The sequence below is a fragment of the Ruditapes philippinarum genome, unplaced genomic scaffold, assembly GCF_026571515.1.
Source record: "Ruditapes philippinarum isolate M1 unplaced genomic scaffold, ASM2657151v2 ctg46_1_1_1_1, whole genome shotgun sequence".
NCBI classification, from domain to species: domain Eukaryota; kingdom Metazoa; phylum Mollusca; class Bivalvia; order Venerida; family Veneridae; genus Ruditapes; species Ruditapes philippinarum.
Window position 1 is genome coordinate 324222 of NW_026863607.1, and position 19914 is coordinate 344135.

The following is a 19914-nucleotide window of genomic DNA, read 5'->3' on the forward strand; positions in this document are numbered from 1 at the left end:
CCCATCAAAATGATACATCAAGGGGTTGCCAGAAGGGGGATGTGCCAGGGAAATTTTGGACATGTGACAGGCTTAAAAAGGCCTCAGGTCGATCTTAAGGTGACGTGTAACCAACGCTGAAAAGCCTTTTACTCTATCTCATTGCACTGAGAAGTTGCAGCAATTTGAAATCAGTTTTGATGGAAAAAACAATGCAAAATAGTGATTTTTCGCAATTTTGAGACGTCCCTCCGTTGCCATGGTAACATGAATTGATTGAGCATGTTTCTACAGAGGTTATGGTTCAGTCAACATATGTGCCAAGTTTTATCAGTATTGAAGGATTTTTCATAGTTTCTTTCATATTAGTGATATCTTTTCTTAAACATACGATATATGACGAAATACTAAATGGACTTATAGCTATAATCGATTTAAAAATATTCGTATGTAAAGTGCTAACGTGTTTTGGCTATAAGTGTAAAAAAGTATTGATTGTTATTTTATTAATAAATGCACGCATGTTTTTGCATTTGATAACAAAATATATTAAGATATCCGATTTTAAATTTGGTCGACGTTTTACAAAGTTTATTATAGAACATACTTATTAATATAAGGGTTGGAAACTTGCAAAGACAATTGTTATTTAAATATATATTTAGCTGTGTAAGAATTTCTGGGAACTACAAAACCCATACGCCATATGGTTTGTAATAATTCAAAAGAGCAAGTAAGTATTTTAAAAAATTGAAACAAAAATCTCGGAAGGCATCCTAATTTCACGAACAATTGCACGCTTGAAAAAAACTAAATGAAACTAAACGAAGAATTGCTTGGAGCTACAAAGACTATTTGTCATATAGATAGTAATGATACAATGGAGCAAGTACCTCTTTCAAAAATTGAGAACGACATCGTAGTTTTACACACAATTGTGCACTTGTTTGTTTCTTCAAAATACTTATAAAGAGCAGCTGAACTAAGAATTTATGCAGTAAGCTGAAGGGCCGGTAATGATATCAATTTCGTAATTGAGGTAAATGAATAGGTAACTTTGTGCTGAACTGTGATTTGGACAAGTCAGAAAACTGGAATTCAGCAATTTTATGAAAATAATAAGATATACCTGCCACTCATTTATTTTATATTTTATTTTCATTATTTTTTATCTTGAGTTAATACAATCTGTTTGTACAGTAACAAATGATATATAAAATAGTATTACGTTTTATACCATATATAAATTATTGACATCAGTCTTTTCATTAACAATAAAACTATTTAACTTAAATTATCGTATTATAGCATAAACAGCACTTTTTTGATCTGAAACACCGTAAAACGCAAAAAATGCCTTTGGTAAAATGTCTTATAATCATATCTTTCTTGTTCACTCAAATTTCAATATTAATTTTTTAATTTTAAACTCATTTGCTCACAACAGGAAAACATTGTCGAAAGATGCAAAGGACTACAGTCTCTTGTATGGAAGGTTATTTCCTTTTTCTTCCAACTTCTCTCATAAGCGCTTGCATATCTGAAATCCCTGCACTCGATCTCATTGGAAGCTTGGAAAATATTCCTGACATAAGGTCTAAATTTTCAAGTCCAGCAAAACCTGATATGATAAAAAATAAAATAAATAATCCATGAAAGAAAATCGTGATAATAATCCATTACATATTATAGAAAAGCTCAATTCTTGTCTCTGAAAATTTGATATTGCGTCTTATTTATAAGATGTTTTAGAAAAGTGCAAAAACAATAATTTGATGAATCCCCCGTTTTTAAAAACCGATAGCTGATGTTAATATTCTGGTGACAACAGTGATATATGTTGAATGCATGTGTTTCTAAATATTACATTTGAGGTACTTATTATATTTAATATTTCTCAATCAAAATACCAGTTGCTTTTAAAACTTTAGTAGAATCATTTATTAAACATGCAACCTGAATTGAAAATTACCTTATCAACAATCGCATTTTAAATAGCAATGCAAATAAAAGTTAATATTATCAATATTCTTATCCCAATTCATATAATGTATAATTTCATGTTTGTTTTAGTTTAGTAACTGGTTGATATCACCAAATAATAAGCAATTGTTAAAATCCGCAGCATATAAATACTACAATTGTAATTTAAATGAAATTCACTTACCTTTGCGTTTCATACGACTGTTCTGTCCTTCACAAAATGCTGCAAATATAATAAGAATATAAACAAATTAACAGGAGAAATGATTGAAGTTGTCGTGAGTAAAATGTGCTTCATCACAAGAAGTTTACTGGATAATTTTTCAGCAAGAACAATATGAGAGCACATGTCGTTACGCGGCAATAATCTGTAAATAATGAGTTGCAACCGATAAAAGAGCGTGAAATAAATAAAAGATGTGTTTGTTTTATATGTGAGATCTAATTATATTTCACTCTTGAAGGACAGTCATTATATTTTTCACTCGTGGCTACGCGATTTGTCAAAAAATTGCATCTGGTGTTCTCTTAATATGTTAAATATATTAATATCTTACATGCAAATCAAACAAATATCCGCTATATGTTACATTGTTAAGTACAAGACTGAATTATATTGGGCGAGTACATAGCTGTCAAAATTGTATTGGACTAGGCGCTAGCCGAGTCTAACATAATTAGGATTTGCTGCTCTGCACGAGTACCAATAGAATTTTTATTGTTCTCAACTATGTTGAATGACCGTCTTATTTCACACCACCATTTTTTTGCATTTTCACATAACTTTGTTGTTATTGTTTTAATTACAAGACGGATTTAATATGGAGTATTGAATTCTCAAAAATGAAACCGAATTAAGATGGAGTATGATATGCATTTGACAAAGATATTATGGACGAGGCTATTTTGGGAGCGATATTAATTTGAAATGGATTTTTTGAACTCTTGGAAATGAGAACGAGACTTAACTGGTATGGTTGAAACCTATATTTATTTCTATTTGAAAATCACCTGGTGCAAACGCTAAAAGTGCATTAATTATACTTTATATTAGTTGTGAACAAATCTAAATTATTTTCTTTAAAAAAGCTCAAAAATTATAAACATCAATTATTCGTGAAAAAGATCTCAGAAAGTGTTTACAAATGTATTTATGTGTTATAATTATTTTATATAATTAAGTTAAATGCTCATTTATCCTACCTCAATACTTTTTATACGCAATCTCTTTAATTTCTTAATTTGCATTTTCATCTCACTTTTGCCTTTCTATGACAGCTCATATATAACTACAAGTGAATACCTATTCAAAAAGTATGTATGAAACCACCATTTATGATTATAATCTATGTCTTGCATCATCCGTCTAAGTTGCTTTAATTAAATTAAACCATTCTTTTTGCATTGATAAAAGGTAAATAAATACCTAAATATTTGACTTTGACTGAGGAAAAATGTACACATACAAATATAAATATTAACCAATATCGCTTACATATCATGTTTCTTTTACACTTAAAACGAAAATTTGAAAATGCAATCTGTATCAACAGTAGCAAAATGTTATTTATCTCATCAATCTATGGCATACAAAATAATCAGCAAGCAATTGGCATACAAAATAATCAGCAAGCAATATCAATGGCTTATGATCAAAAACAAAAATGTTCTGTCTTACCACGAATAAAAGCATGTTCCGGAAGACGTGAATTACATAAAAGTTCCAATTCTATCACATTGTCGTAACCACTTCCTAATTCTATAGCGGCTGTTTGACATACAAGCAAACCACTAAGTGCAATTAATATCACTGCAAAATTTATAGACAAGTTCTTCCATTCCATTTTGGCAAACCTTTGTTTTGACACTGTGAAATAAAAAGGTTATATTAATCAATGTAAGCATTCGAAATAAAGCATTTATTTTAGCACTGTGCTTTACAGAAAAGATACTTTGACAGTAGAATGTTTAGAAACATAAGAAATTCAAGACTTAAGAAAACATATTCATAATTTAATATGTGCAATGTATTCTTCATGACATTTTCCAACGAGCAGTATACGTTTTTATACTGATCTTGATAAATAAATAAAATTATTCAGTTTAAAAGTTTGCGTTTTATTCCAATTCTTAAATAGAAATGCATGTAAAAAATTTATATACTTATGTATTTATCTATAAAAAAAACAAACCTTGCGAAGTGTAACGACGTTCTGATCACTGTGCCTTCTAGTTTGAAATCCAAAGACAGATTGGAAAACGAGTCTTTTAAAGCAAACGCTAGACGCTATCGCGTCCTACAATGACGTCAAAAGTAATAACCCCAGCTTAATGAAAGGTAGGAAATTAAAATAAAAGACGGACGAAGGAAGATATTATCTAACGTATTAAAGAAATCATATGTATCAAATATCCTTCACTAGTGATTAATCCAACATTGTATTTTAGGAATGAAAGGAAATAACACTAAAATTACGTAAGGTATTGCAATCAGCATAGGCTCACGTGTTACAAATATATATACATTTTCCTTGCGAACTGGAACTTTTGAAAGAAGATGGATATCGTTATTTTTTTAATTTTGATACCAGAAATAAGACTTAATTTTGCGCTCTTAAAATATATTGCAATGAAAATTCTTTCATTACATTGTAATTTGAATTTATTTTAAACTGATATGATGGTTCATTTGGATTTTTACATAAATTGTAAGTCGTTTAGGCTGTAATAACATAAGTTTAAAGACGTGATATCTAGAACTTAGCATCCATTATTGACACTTATTTACATCCTAATGATAAGAAGTAGTAATTATGACTAAATATATCCTCTTATTCCAATAAAATAATGACCATCGTCTGCGACGAAACGCCATTTGTTGAATAATAAAAATACACTGTCTGGTCATGCGATTCTAATGTGTAAAGTTTTAATAATTTCGGTATTTTATTTGGTATTTTATTTATTTTCAGGGTTTCTGGTAACATTCTCAATTAACGTCTCTGTCAAGCTTTATTTCTCATTCAAGTATAAACTGTTGTTTTTGTTTTCTCTGGTTTTTGTTTTTTGTTATTTTTTTTTAATTTAAAACTGAAAATTAGTCTCGGTTATAAGACTGAAGAAGAATGCTGATTTAAATTTCCTAAATAAGTAGTTTATGTAGTGTCTGTCATGTAGTTGATAAATAATTCGACACAGAAATAAATAACCGGTAGAGTTATGATTGTCGTCAAATTTTCGTTAAACTCGCACAAATGCTTACGATACAGTCGTTAGACAATGAACATTTGAGTTCTTATTAGACCTTTGTTTAAGAAGAAATTCATCCATAAATGTTTGACAATTTCATTTTTTTTGTTTCTGGTTATAATATTTTAATTTTTGAATTCGTCTAACAATGTGCTCCTAATTAACCAGAGATCCAACAGTTTTCTTTATTTAACTATCTTAGAGATTAGCTTGTCGCAACAACAGCATTAATCTTACGATATTGAAATTTACAGTCTCTTGGTAAATATTACATAAACATGTTTCGACTTCACACAAAGTAGATATTTAATTATTCAAACTCTTTTTTTAAGAAAAGACCAACTCGACTTGACCTGTAAAAGGGTATGCCGCTTCCCAAAATAGTTTGTACATTCTTTTATTCAAATTATGAAATTATTTTACTTAAAGATGAGCATAGTATATCTTTAATGTGCACGCTCATAGAAATCAGAATAAAGGACTCACAGTGTTACATATTATTTTTACGTGGACAGAAATCAGAATAAAGGATTCGGTCTGTACTGTTATGTATTATACGCGCATGGAAACACGAAGACTAAAATCATTATTGGAAGTTTGCATTTCTAATTAATCGTTTTTATCATGAGATACGGGGCGTCCGTGGCCGAGTGGTTAAGGTCGTTGAAAACAAACCACTTGCCCCTTCGAATCCCGACAGGGACTTTGGATTCTTTCATGTGAGGAAGCTATCCAGCTAGCTTACGGAACGTCGGTGGTTCTACTCAGGTGTCCGTTCGTGCCTGAAATAATGCACGAAGGGGCACCTGAGGTCTTTCTCCACCAGTAAAGCTGGAACGTCGCGATATGACCTATACTGTGACGTTAAACCCAAAACCAAAACAAATCATGAGATACCTTAATGTCAACCTTTTTCATTTGCAATAAATCAACTTGTTAATATGTCAGATCAGGTCATGGGAGTGGTTGTATCTAAGTCTCAAATTGTGTTCAAATATTGCGCAAATTCAGATAGCATAGTATACACAGTAATAACATCTTTCAAAAAACTAAACCACGTGTTTAAAAATCGAACAAACATGTTTAACACAACGGCTTGCTGAACAGGACTGCCTATATTTTTGGTGTTTTGCAGCAAATGGGGTAACACAGCAGGGGACCGTTTTACTAATATACATATATGATTTGCGTAAGTTTTAACTTACGTGATATTTTTTAACGTAAAAGGGTTTTACTAAAGATTTGCGTACGTACCAATTTGTTAGTTTTTTTTCGTAAAGTTACGCTTAAAATTAGTTGACTTAAAACATTTAATACGTATATAACACTGGCCCATCTATGAATATATCCGGTGTGAAATAAACATAAACATTGTATTCGTTTTTTACATTTTTATTTAGTCATCGTGAATTGTAACAATAAAGTAGTAACATGGTTTAATATGTTAATAATGCTTACCATTGTCATTCGCGTAAAACATGTTATTAAATTCATTACATGATTGATTGAAATACCCGTATGAAGGAATATTGTCCGATCCATGGATATTTCGACTCTGTTTCATAAAAATGCATGAACTAATAAATTATTTCCTTTTTGCAAAGAGAAGAAATTATGAAATAGTATTTTGACGTTATAAGAATGCCCTGTCAATTGCAAGAAAAGAGGATATTGATAAAGAATTGTAAGGTACAGGATGATATTTTCCTTCTTATAGATTTTATATAGGCGTTATTTTTTCTGATTAAATTTCCATTTTTGGCGTCCAATTGTTTCTTCTCTGAATAGCCGTCTATATACGGCATATTTAATCTAAATCTTAGCGGACTGTCCATCTTAATTTCGACTTGTATCTGTGTACTAATATAACTTAAACGTACTTTTTTCCTGCAAAAAAAACCCCAAAAAAACAACTGAATACAACTTTTGAAGAGCCTGGTCTGCAGAATATATTTTGTAGATACACACGGAAGGTAGACCGAAGAGGTCAAACTATCGACTTCACAGCGAGACTGAGTTTACCCTATCTCGTATTTCGGAGAGGAGGCTGTTGATTTTTCTCACGGGTCAAAGGGGTGTGACCCTGCAGAGTAGTACATATTCATTGCTTTAAAGGCAGCTGCATTGCTTGGCACCAAAAGTGCTTTTCAAGGATACCTCTTCCATTATTGCCACAGGTTCCTGTACGTTTAAGTGCGCATTGACCGCTGTACAGTGATCTATTTTTGACTCAACAATTATTTCTTTGGCTTATATCCCGCAGGAAATATCCTATAAGTTAATAAATTATTACCATTTTGTGCTTCAAAAATAAACTATTATGGGAAATAACTGGTGAAATGTCCGGGGTCCGTACACGGTAGCGAAAGCTACCTATTGTTTCGTAGCGGGCGGATGGACACTCATCAAAGATAACGTACTTACGACCCTTTTTTGTCTTTGTATTTTCCTAAAAACAAAATATTGGCAAATTAAAATTCACTGAGTTATAAACAAATTTAGTTCGATACGAAACATTTTCGTCAATCTTTATCAGGCAATAGTGACTGTTATTTCACGCTTACGATCAGTAAGTTAGTAATCAGTGGCAGACTTTGTTTTGATATTAATTTTCAAAAGAAATATATCCTAAAATCTGCATTAATTAATTTAATTAAATACAATCGCAACTTTTACAGCGTTGAAATGCCTTATAATTATTTGTTTGAAGTTTGTACGTCAAATGTGAAAATAAGGAATCCAGTGATCTAAGGACAAAGTATACAACTCGTCGCTATAAATAAAAATTTTGAAAAAAGTAAAATGAGATTCTAAGCATCTAATAAGACTTTGTCAATGAAAGTTTATCATACGCTCGATTAAAACATAGATAAACATACAATCGAATTTTCCGGTTTCTTATTTGTTAGTTAACTTACACGGATTCACCTTTAAATAAATATAAAAAACTAAACCATACTTAGAAGTGTTAAAGATAAGTGCTAAGTTTAATTTTATAACATTGTTATATTGATACAAGGTTTACACTGAATGTAAAAAATGTTATTGTTATGAAAATGAACCTTTATATTAAATAAAATCATTCTAATTTAGGAACCATCTTTATTTTCAACGGCGTTGGTTTATATACATAATTATATTTTTAAATCTTGTTCTAGGGGTGGCATATTTTTTAGATAAATCGTCATGTTGTTACCATGTTTGTAACCTGATTTACCAATAAAGAGTATTGTATTGTATTGTAAGGTTAATTCATTTGATAATCGTCAACATAAAGTGACATAAGGTGATTCAACATTCTCTTTCTACGACATATACCAAATACACAAAACAATATATTACACCTAAGGATGCCTTCTGCGAGGTACCTTTTTCCCACGTGTATCAATGTCTTCACCTACATTATACAAAAAGTGTTGTTTATGGAAATTTGAATTTGAAAGACGTTCTCCTAATTAAGCCTATACAGTACAACGTAATAATTTACTATCAATTTGTTACAAATGTTCTAATGGTAATGCTGCATTAACAGAGGACCGTACATGTTATGCAAAATGACTAAGTAAAACGTATTTTTATACGAAGTGTTTAACTTGTGGTTTATAAAGTAGTGTTACTCACTTCTCAAAGTTTAAAATGTTTAGTAGTATCAAATATTTAATTCTTTTTTGGCATAGGTTAACATCAGATAATTTCTTAAAACTGTTTGGAATGAACGAATTTAAAGAAGTCAAATTAATTGTAATTGTGGTTATATAAACTTGAATATAAGAAACCTTCATGTTCTATACTATGCTACACATTATCGTCTTTGACACATAGCCGCCTTCTTATTTCATTTCTTATGGAAATAAGCTGACAGTTTCATAAGAAATATGTAACTGTCATATCATGATCATTAGCCATATAACATGCCATTGTAGTACTTCTAATGATAAAACCGATAAAGCCATCACGAATAATGTTACATGGTAAGTGTCGTCATTAGGTTCTTTGGAGATTTTAAGAGTAGCAAAAGGACAACAAATAAAATTATATATACATAGCAACAACTTAAAAATTTAAAAGACATTATGCTCATATTTTCAGTGTCAAGTTGTGCTGAATTGACTTTATATTTCAAAAGATTGACTGTTTAAAATATATTTGACCAACAGATTATATTGAAAAATGTTTAGGATAAAATTTGCCTAAAATATAAAAAGACTGCCCCACTCTATTTATAAATTAAACGTTACAGGTGAATTCTAAATGATATTTACAGAAAATTTGTTTGAATCTGGTGGTTATTAATTGTTTATGCGATGTAAATCATTAAAGCAAAAGGAGTTATGGCAAAATGAACATTTATTTGACTCTCACCTGTTCACTCACTAGATACCTTTAGATGGGCATTATTTCACTTTAACACGCATTATTGATTTTTTTTTCATTTCATGAAATTAGGAAAATATATACATTTGAAAAACAATGTTACTTCACATAATCCTTGGGCACAGTTAATTGTCAGAACAGAACAGAAACTATATTTTAGATTTGTACAAAGTACACCATCATACAAAATATAATTATTCCAATATATCAATCGTCAGAGAGCTTCTTTATGTACATTGGGATGTGATTTTGATCGGCTGCTATTAAATTTGAATTAAACAGTGAAAGTGATAGGTAAATGAGATATATCTTTATTAATTTTTTTGTTTGTTTTTGTTTAGACAGTATTTCAGAATTTAAAAAATGTGTATAAAGTTCTGCTTTTAATTAAACAATTCCTTTCATTATTAAGCAGGTTAATGTCCAAGATATAATGTATCGCAATACTCAGTTTGACTCATTATTTAAGGTCTGACTTACTTGACAAAACATTATTAGATGATGATTTGATAACTCGTCCGAAAGGCTCCATGAATATTTTGACTTTTTGTCGTCTTTATTTATCTCTTCATCTCTAAAACATTTAAGCGATGTCTGTCCCCTCATTATTTGGCTACACTCATCGTCATATACAAGACATTATGTTATAAGAGCTGGCGGGTAAATGGCTTGCTTTTTGGTCTTTCATATTAATGATATCTTTTCGTAAACATACGATATATGACGGAATACTAAATAGACTTATAGCTATAATAGATTTAAACATATTCTTATGTAAAATGCTAACGTGTTTTTGGCTAAAAGTATTAAAAAAGTATTGATTGTTAATTTATTAATAAATACACGCATGTTTTGCATTACCAAATATGTTTACATTAAGATATCCGATTTTAGAATTGGTGCACTTTTTACAAAGTTCATCATAGAACATAATTATTAATTAAAGGGATGGAAACTTGTAAAAACAATTGTTATTTAAATAAATCTTTAGCTGTGTAAGAATTTTTTGGAACTACAAAAGCCATACGCCATATGGTTTGTAATAATTCAAAGGAGCAAGTAAGTATTTAAAAAAATGAAACAGAAATCTCGGAAGGAATCGTAATTTCACGAACAATTGCAAGCTAGAAAAATACTTGTCTGGCTCTCAAAATATTTATAAAAAGCAACTAAACGAAGAATTGCTTTAGGGAGCTACAAAGGCTATACGTCATATGGATAGTAATAATACAATGGAGCAAGTACCTCTTTCAAAAATTGAGAACGACATCGTAGTTCTACGCACAATTGCGCACTGTACTTACAAAGAGCAGCTGAACGAAGAATTTATTCAGTAAGCTGCGGGGTCGGTTATAATATCAATTTCGTAATTGGGGTAAATGAATAGGTAACTTTGTCCTGAACGGTGATTTGGACAAGTCAGAAAACTGGAATTCAGCAATTTTATAAAAATAATAAGATATACTTGCCACTCATATATTTTATATTTTATTTTCATTATTTTTTATCTTGAGTTAATACAATCTGTTTGTACAGTAACAAATGATATATAAAATAGTATTACGTTTTATACCATAATATATAAATAATTAACAGCAGTCTTTTCATTAACAATAAAACTATTTGACTTATATTATCGTATTATAGCATTGATCTGAAACACCGTAAACCGCAGAAAGGGCCTTTGATAAAATGTCTTATAATCATATCTTTCTTGTTCACTCAAATTTCAATATTTCATTTAAACTCATTTGTTCATTACAGGAAAACATTGCCGAAAGATGCAAAGGACTACAGTCTCTTGTATGGAAGGTTATTTCCTTTTTCTTCCAACTTCTCTCATAAGCGCTTGCATATCTGAAATCCCTGCACTCGATCTCATTGGAAGCTTGGAAAATATTCCTGACATAAGGTCTAAATTTTCAAGTCCAGCAAAACCTGATATGATAAGAAATAAAATAAATAATCCATAAAAATCGTGATAATAATCAATTATATATTATAGAAAAGCTCAATTCTTGTTTCTGAAAATTTTATATTGCGTATTATTAATAAGATTTAGAAAAATGCAAAAACAATAATTTGATGAATCCCACGTTTTCAAAAACTGACAGCTGACGTTAATATTCTGGTGACAACCATGGTATATGTTGAATGTATGTGTTTCTAAATATTACATTTGAGCTACTTGTTATATTAAATATTTCTCAATCAAAATACCAGTTGCCTTTCAAACTTAAGTAGAATCATTTATAAAATATGCAACCTGAATTGAAAAATACCTTAGCATCAATCGCATTGTAAACAGCAATGCAAATAAAAGTTGATATTATCAATATTCTTATCCCAAGTCATATAATGTATAAGTTCATGTTTGTTTTAGTTTAGTAACTGGTTGATATCACCAAATGAAATTGTCTTTGAATAAGCAATTGTTAAAATTCGCAACATATAAATACTACAATTGTAATTTAAAAGAAATTCAGTTACCTTTGCGTTTCATACGACTGTTCTGTCCTTCACAAAATGCTAAAAATATAATAGGAATAAATGAATTAGCATTGTAGGAGAAATGATTGAAGTTGTCTTGAGTAAAATGTGCTTGATCACAAGAAGTTTACTGGATAATTTTTTTCAACTAGAGCAATGTGACATCAGGATTTGATTACTAAGAACATGCCATTACGCGGCAAAAATCTGAAAATCATGAGTTACAACCGATAAAAAAGCATGAAATAAATAGATGTGTTTGTTTTATACGTCGGATCTAATTATATTTCACTCTTGAACGACAGATCTTATATTTTCACTCTTGGCTACGCCATTTGTGAAAATATTGCATCTGGTGTTCACTTTTTATGTTAAATATATTAATATCTTACATGCAAAGCAAACAAATATCCACTATATTTTACATTGTTAATAAAAAGACTGAATTCTATTGGGCGAGTACACAGCTGTCAAAATTGTATTGAACGACGCGCTAGCCAAGTCTAACATAATTATGATTTGCAGCTCTGTACGTGTCCCAATAGAATATTTATTGTTCTCAACCATGTTGACTGACCTTCTTATTTCACAACATCATATGTTTTACATTTTGACATTACTTTGTTGTTGTTGTTTTTTTTTCAATTACAATATACGGATGTTATATGGATTCTTAAACTCTCAAGAAATGAAACCTAATTAAGATGGAGTATGATATGCATTTGATAAAGATATTTTGAACAAGGCTATTCTAGGAGCGATTTTGATTTGAAATGGAATTTCTGAACTCTGGAAATAAGAAAGAGAGTTAACTGATATGATTGAAACCAATATTGATTTCTATTTGAAATATTTGAAAATCACGTGGTGCAAATGCTGAAAGTGCATTAGTTATACGTTTTATGTTGTGAACAAATCTAAATTATTTCCTTTAAAAAAACCAATATGATAAACATAAGTTATTCGTGAAAGAGAACTCAGACTGTGTTTACACATTTATTTATAATTTTATATATTATAAATCATTGATATAATTGTGTAAATGTCAAATGCTCATAATCATTACTCAATAGTTTTTATATGCAATCTATTTAATTTATAAATTTGCATACTGTATTCCTAGAAAAGATTTCGCGCATTTTAAGTTAGCGGTTTTCGCGGGAGGCATGATTCCGCGAATCTTTATAGCCGCGAATATGTCACTTATAACAAATCCGCGAACATTTCTAGCTTCAGCCAAACATAACATAAAAAAGTGCAGAATATTTATTATAATCTACTTACACAAAAAAACATATAAACACAGGTGCTATAGAACTGTGTAAAGAATTATTTATGTATGTTATTGATACTAGTTTGCACGCTAAACAAGAAAATATCAATTATTAGTAATTATCATGCTTATTGACATTATTTGCTAGTCACAGCGTTAACAAACGCATTTACAGTTTGCAAACATTGAATGACTTGGATTTTATTTGCTTGGAGTAGGTGTAATCCTTTGTTAAAAGTACAATACAATAGCGATAAAGTGCTACATTGATAAACAGCTGTTATGTTGTTAAAATGAAAGCGATGTACAGTCCGATAATGTGTAAAAAAATACGTATCGACATTTTGAAGATAAAGTCAGTTATAAAGGATTCAAATGAGAATAAAAGCTAACGGGTCTGACTAAATCTTACTTAATAACATAATGAAAAAAGGTAAGGAAATATGAAAGTGTTCACGGAACAACCGTCCTTGTTCGACTAGTCAATAGATAAAAATGTATCGAGTAACGTTGCGCTTTAGGCGCTACTTGTCAAAAAAAATGAAATAATTAAAAGCACCCAACAGGCAAGGTCATGCATCAAAAACGTAGCCTCCAAAAGTTGTAATTCAGGCCGTAGCGACTTAATATTCGCGGAATTCGCGGTTACTACATATCCGCGAAAGTTTGTCTCCGCGAAAATGGCGACGTTGTGAAAAACGCGAAATATTGTATCCGCGAACATTTCTAGGAATACAGTATATATCTCACTGTCCTCTATGACGGATCTTATATCTAAGTACAAGTTAAAACCTATTCGTAAGGTATGTATGAAACCATCATTTATGATTATAATCTATGTCTTGCATCATTCGTCTAAGTTGCTTTAATTAAAATAAACCATGAGGTTCCTATTGTATTGATAAGAGGTTTATGAATATTTGACTTTGACTAAGGAAACATGTAGACATACAAATATAAATACTAACCAATATCGCTTAAATATCATGTTCCTTTTACACTTAAAACGAAAGTTTGAAAAATATATTCTGTATCAACAATAGCAAAATGTTATTTATTTCATCTTTCTATGGTAAATAAATTAATCAGCAAAAACTTTAAGTGACTTATGATAAGAAGCAAATATATTCTCTCTTACCACGAATAAAAGCATGTTCCGGAAGACGTGAATTACATAAAAGTTCCAATTCTATCACATTGTCGTAACCACTTCCTAATTCTATAGCGGCTGTTTGACATACAAGCAAACCACTAAGTGCAATTAACATCACAGCTAAATTTATAGACAAGTTCTTCCATTCCATTTTGGCAAACCTTTGTTTTGACACTGTGAAATAAAACGGTTATATTAATCAATGTAAGCATTTAAAATTAAGCATTTATTTTAGCACTGTGCTTTACAGAAAAGATACTTTGACAGTAGAATGTTTAGAAACAGAAGACATTCATCAAAAGATTTAAGAAAACATATTCATAATTCAATATGTGTAATTTATTCTTCATGACATTTTCCAACGAGGTGTGTAAGTTTTTATACTGATCTTAATTTTCAAACAAAATATTCCGTTTAAAAGTTTGCGTTTAATTCCAATTCTTAAATAGAAATGCATGTAAAAAAATTTATTTATGTATTTATCTATGTAAAAAACAAACCTTGCGAAGTGTAACAACGTTCTGATCACTGTGCCTTCTAGTTTGAAATCCAAAGACAGATTAGAACACGAATCTTTTAAAGCAAACGCTAGACGCTATTGCGTCCTACAATGACGTCAAAAGTAATAACCCTAGATTAACGAAAGGTAGGAAATTAAAATAAAAGACGGACGAATAAAGATATTATCTAACGTATTAAAGAAATCATATATATCAAATATCCTTCACCAGTGATTAATCCAACATTGTATTTTAAGAATGAAAGGAAATTACACTGAAATTACGTAAGGTATGATAATCAGCATAGGCTCACGTAATACAAATATATATACTTTTCCTTGCAAACTGGAACTTTTGAAAGAAGATGGATATCGTTATTTTTTTTTAATTTCGATACCAGAAATAAGACTTAATTTTGCGCTCTTAAAATATATTGCAATGAAAATTCTTTTATTACATTGTAATTTGAATTTATTTTAAACTGATATAATGGTTCATTTGGATTTTTACTTAAATTGTAAGTCGTTTAGGCTGGAATAACATAAGTTAAAGACGTGATATCTAGAACATGGCATCCATTATTGACACTTATTAACATCCTGATGATAAGAAGTAGTAATTATGACTAAATATATCCTCTTATTCCAATAAAATAATGCACCTTCGTCTGGGGCGAAACGCCATTTGTTTAATAATAACAATACACTGTCTGGTCATGTGATTCTAATGTTTAAAGTTTTAATAATTTGGTATCTTATTTGGTACTTTATTTATTTTCAGGGTTTCTGGTAACATTCGCAATTAACGTATCTGTCAAGCTTTATTTCTCATTCAAAAAAGTGTATTTTCTTCTTTTTTTAATGTCACAGATTTAAAAGATACAAATTTAAAACGGTTATGAGACTGAAGGAGAATGCTTATTAAGTAGGTTATGCCGTATCTACCGGTATGTAGTTAGTTAATACGACACAGGGATAAATAAACGGTAGAGTTATGATTGTCGTCAAATCGTAAAACTTTCGTCAGTTATTTACGCATTCGCACCAAATGCATACGACTCCTTTGATTAAGTAAATCTATCCATAAATGTTTGACAATTTCAATATTTTGTTTCTGGTTATAATATTTTAATTTTTGAATTCGTCTAACAATATGCCCCTAATTCACCAGAGAGAGATCTTACAGTTTTCTTTATCTAACTATGTAAGTGATTAGCTTGGCGCAATCTTACGATATTGAAACACCTAAAATAAATTAAGTCTGTTTATCTCATCAAAGGAAATTGACAGGAAAACATTTTGATATACTCGTATTTCAACCAAAAATGCATAATTTCATCAGTTATAATTGATGATTTTGTATTTATACACCATGAGTTAAGTAAACATGAAAAAACATATCAGTTAATGATCCTTTATGTTTTGTGATTGATATTGTTACTGTGTGTATGCCACACTTGCAAAAAATTATATATATATAATTTTCAAACATCGAAGAATATGTAAAATGTGTACTGCAAATTTTTGTGCACATTATATTTAATTCATAAATTATATTCTTTCATTTCTTATTGGAAAATTTGACGAAGAATTTATAGAAAATAAATTTCTAACTACCTCCTTTTATTTACATGAAATGTTAAATTTGGTAATATCTTTATAAATAATGCTTATTGGAACTTACAATATTGACAAATCTTAATTTGAGCATCATATTTATGAAATAAAACCATGAAATAAATGTGTTACAGGATTTTTAACGAGTGAGCTAGAAACCGACGGAAAGTCGAACGTTGTAAATCCAGTGAATTTCTTTTATTAATTTAGTTTACGGATCAAATTTAATGAAAATAAAATAAAATACTTTGTTTCAGCATTACAGATTGCTTCAATTTCATACAAGGAAAGCATTGATGCAAAGCATTAAAGGGCGACGCCAAAAGAATTTGATCCAGATTTGCACCTAAATACTTAACAAAGATGTGAACTTTATAGCAGTACCATTACATGTGACCTGTAGGCAAGGGCCAGTTTAAGTTGAAACTTAAACCAAAAAAGAATAGACTCTGTCTTGCCAAGATGCAAAGACAATTTATAGTCAATTAAGCAATCTTATAAGACTCATGCTATAAGAAAGAATTTATTCAGATTTATTTTACGAGACACAAGGATTCCTGAGTCATCAGCATATAATCACAGGCACGAGTATTGGACCTGGGAAGAAAAAATATGACCAGATGACCAGATTGGTAAAAAAACTGTGTTTATAAAAACAAAAAACAAAAAATGTAAATAATGACCCCCTTTAGAAATATACTATCAACTTGAAGTATATTTTTAAAGGGGGTCATTATTTACATTTTATTTTGGTTGTTGACACTTTTAAGATGAACACAGGTTTTTTTATCAATCTGGCCATATTTTTTCTTCCCAGGTCTGATACTCGTGCCTGTGCATTATAATAAAAGCTTATTGCTTAGGGTTGAAGACATGTCATTGACATATATTAGACATAAAAGAGGACCTAAAATGAAGATCAGGGGGACACCATAGGTACTCAGAGCAGTAGTAGAATGAGTACCAGCCACATCCACCAGCTGCGGTCTATCAGAGATAAGACTTAAACCATGTAAGAATGTCATTATATATGGCAGATGCTTGAAGTTTCATGAAGAATAAGAACTTCTTCATGTGCAGTATAGTGTGTTCAACTGTATCAAATGCCCTTTGTAGATCTAAAAGTATCATGCAATACTGCCTTTGTCCATTTCAAATAATGCAATCTGTTAAATGAATCAAACATGTGTCAATTGAAAAATCACTTCTAAACCCTGACTGAAACTGCCTGACCATGACTCGAACCCATGACTTTCAGAAGACCAACTGAGCTATCCGGCCGGCTACACATTTTCTCTTTAATAACGAAACAGTTCTAAACCACAACATATTTCCCCACTATATTGATTTGTGTCCATGACTTTCTTATGTTACAGAGCATAGGAAATTGAACTCATGCTTATATGCAGTCACAGGATGAGAAAAACTTTGAGCTTGACCAGAACTCAAACCTGTGACCAACATAAGAAATTTTATGAAGGCTGATTTGAATTTTGCATCAAGGGCACCGGGCAAAAACATGAAAATGCAACAAACCAACCACTTTGTGGTAGATTGTATTTTCATGTTTTCATCTGGCGCCCGATTACTTTTTGTACTATGTTGGTTTTCATGTGGCACAAATCACCCACTATAAATTTAGTGCACAAATTTATTCAAGGGCAAGTAACAATCTACTCTATGTACAGTCTGTTGTCGGGTTGACTCAGGAGACCTGGAGGTTGAGACCGGTGTCCCTTCATTACAAATAGATAAGACAGAAGCTGTCCTTTTCAAACTATGCACATGTTAGAAAAAAAATAGAATAACTATTCAGAATATGATTTTTGAGACTTTATTAATTATATTGCTTGATCCAAGTTTAAGGACATTTTCAATCAATACATGTTTTATCATTTATAACTTTAAACGAAAGTCTCATCCCTTTAATAATAATGACATAACTGTATCTCTTTAAATGCAGAAAAATTATAAGTCTCAACATATCAATATACTACTGTCTAAGATATACATGTATATGCACATAACATTAATAATTCCAAGTTTATATTAAATAAATATGAAATCCTAACATTAACATTAACATGCTTTTGATGACCTTACAACTGGTGAATTATATACAATAAAAATAGTATTATAAGTAATACCTAAGATAGACAGAAAAGAACACATAATTTAGTAAACATGAGTTACTTCCCCTTAAAATAGAGAAAATAACACCCTAAACAGCAAAATTATGAAATGCTGCATGCTCAGGTTTATTAAGCCATGCAAATAATGGTAAAGTATTCATACAAAAATAGATGGCCATGTGACAGCAGTAATTGCAGAAAATCGGATAGCTTTCAACATCCGGATACTGGTACACTTTGTAAAAACAACCATTCTGCGCAACAGATAAATGTAATAAGGATAAAATCAATAGGATAATCGTTTACAACAGTTCCATTACCTATCCTTATACTCAATTGCAGGTGAACTTTCTTCTTGTACGAAAATTTTGAAAATGTATAAATGAATAAATAAACTGATACGGCCTCAATCTAGACCACAACGATATTCGAAATCCGGGTTTTAGTATTGTCAATAAAACTAAGGGACAAGCTGTTAAACTTAACCTGCAATTTCGTGAAAATAATATCGCAATGCACATGCTTTTTACATAAAGTTATTAAATACAAATATAACAACACATTTGTTTACTTGATTTTTACGAATCAAAATAAAACTAATTAACACAACATGAAATTAACTGCTAATAATAACAGCTCCTTCCATAGGCAAAAATAAAAAGCATTCCATAATAGACGACGCCGCTCACCGGCGTCGCCAACAATTTGCTGTTGTATACGTATATGTAATAAATGTCAAATGGGGCATACGTTGTGCATGTGTATGTAAAAATATAACAGTGGGGGTAACCTTACGTCATTTTACAGCATTAATTTATTCAATTGGATAATCTGGTCGTTTTTCTAACACCAAAAGTGCTTGCTATTTATGCATTTGATGTTTTGATTTTGTTCCGGTTTTGAAAACAATTTAGAGGCAAGAAGATAATAGACAATTAAATAGATAATAATAAAAGATTTTTTTCTAACACAAAAAGTGCTTGCTATTTATGCATTTGATGTTTTGATTTTGTTCAGGTTCTTAAATAATTTATAGGCAAGTAAATAATAGTTAAATTTTTGCAGTGGAATATTGTTCAACCAAACAAGATCAGCTTTTATTAGAGTACAATTGCAAAGAGATGCAAATATAATTTAAAAATAAAACTTACACACGTAATATTTG

At 30.3% G+C, this 19914-nt stretch overlaps 2 protein-coding genes across 2 annotated transcripts; both read right to left on the reverse strand.

Moving 5' to 3' along the window:
- Positions 1–1115: 1115 nt before the first annotated feature.
- On the reverse strand, positions 1116–4265 carry LOC132722673 (uncharacterized). The gene is made up of 4 exons (XM_060707193.1): positions 4155–4265; positions 3641–3829; positions 2147–2185; positions 1116–1600 (listed from the first exon to the last, which is right to left on the reverse strand). The coding sequence occupies exons 2-4, from the start codon at positions 3804–3806 to the stop codon at positions 1476–1478; spliced, it is 330 nt and encodes a 109-aa protein (XP_060563176.1). The 5' UTR covers positions 3807–3829; positions 4155–4265; the 3' UTR covers positions 1116–1475.
- A 6792-nt stretch (positions 4266–11057) lies between these two features.
- On the reverse strand, positions 11058–15139 carry LOC132722674 (uncharacterized). The gene is made up of 4 exons (XM_060707194.1): positions 15002–15139; positions 14487–14675; positions 12076–12114; positions 11058–11523 (listed from the first exon to the last, which is right to left on the reverse strand). The coding sequence occupies exons 2-4, from the start codon at positions 14650–14652 to the stop codon at positions 11399–11401; spliced, it is 330 nt and encodes a 109-aa protein (XP_060563177.1). The 5' UTR covers positions 14653–14675; positions 15002–15139; the 3' UTR covers positions 11058–11398.
- Between the last annotated feature and the right edge of the window lie 4775 nt (positions 15140–19914).

What these genes read in the sequence shown, in the direction of transcription:
- LOC132722674 (XM_060707194.1), bottom strand. Translation starts at nt 14,652, where the DNA reads ATGGAATGGAAGAACTTGTCTATAAATTTAGCTGTGATGTTAATTGCA. An exon ending in GGAACATGCTTTTATTCGTG is followed by an intron (nt 12,115 to 14,486) that starts GTAAGAGAGAAT and finishes TTATATTTTTAG; the next exon opens with CATTTTGTGAAGGACAGAAC. An exon ending in CAGTCGTATGAAACGCAAAG is followed by an intron (nt 11,524 to 12,075) that starts GTAACTGAATTT and finishes TTATCATATCAG; the next exon opens with GTTTTGCTGGACTTGAAAAT.
- LOC132722673 (XM_060707193.1), bottom strand. Translation starts at nt 3,806, where the DNA reads ATGGAATGGAAGAACTTGTCTATAAATTTTGCAGTGATATTAATTGCA. An exon ending in GGAACATGCTTTTATTCGTG is followed by an intron (nt 2,186 to 3,640) that starts GTAAGACAGAAC and finishes TTATATTTGCAG; the next exon opens with CATTTTGTGAAGGACAGAAC. An exon ending in CAGTCGTATGAAACGCAAAG is followed by an intron (nt 1,601 to 2,146) that starts GTAAGTGAATTT and finishes TTATCATATCAG; the next exon opens with GTTTTGCTGGACTTGAAAAT.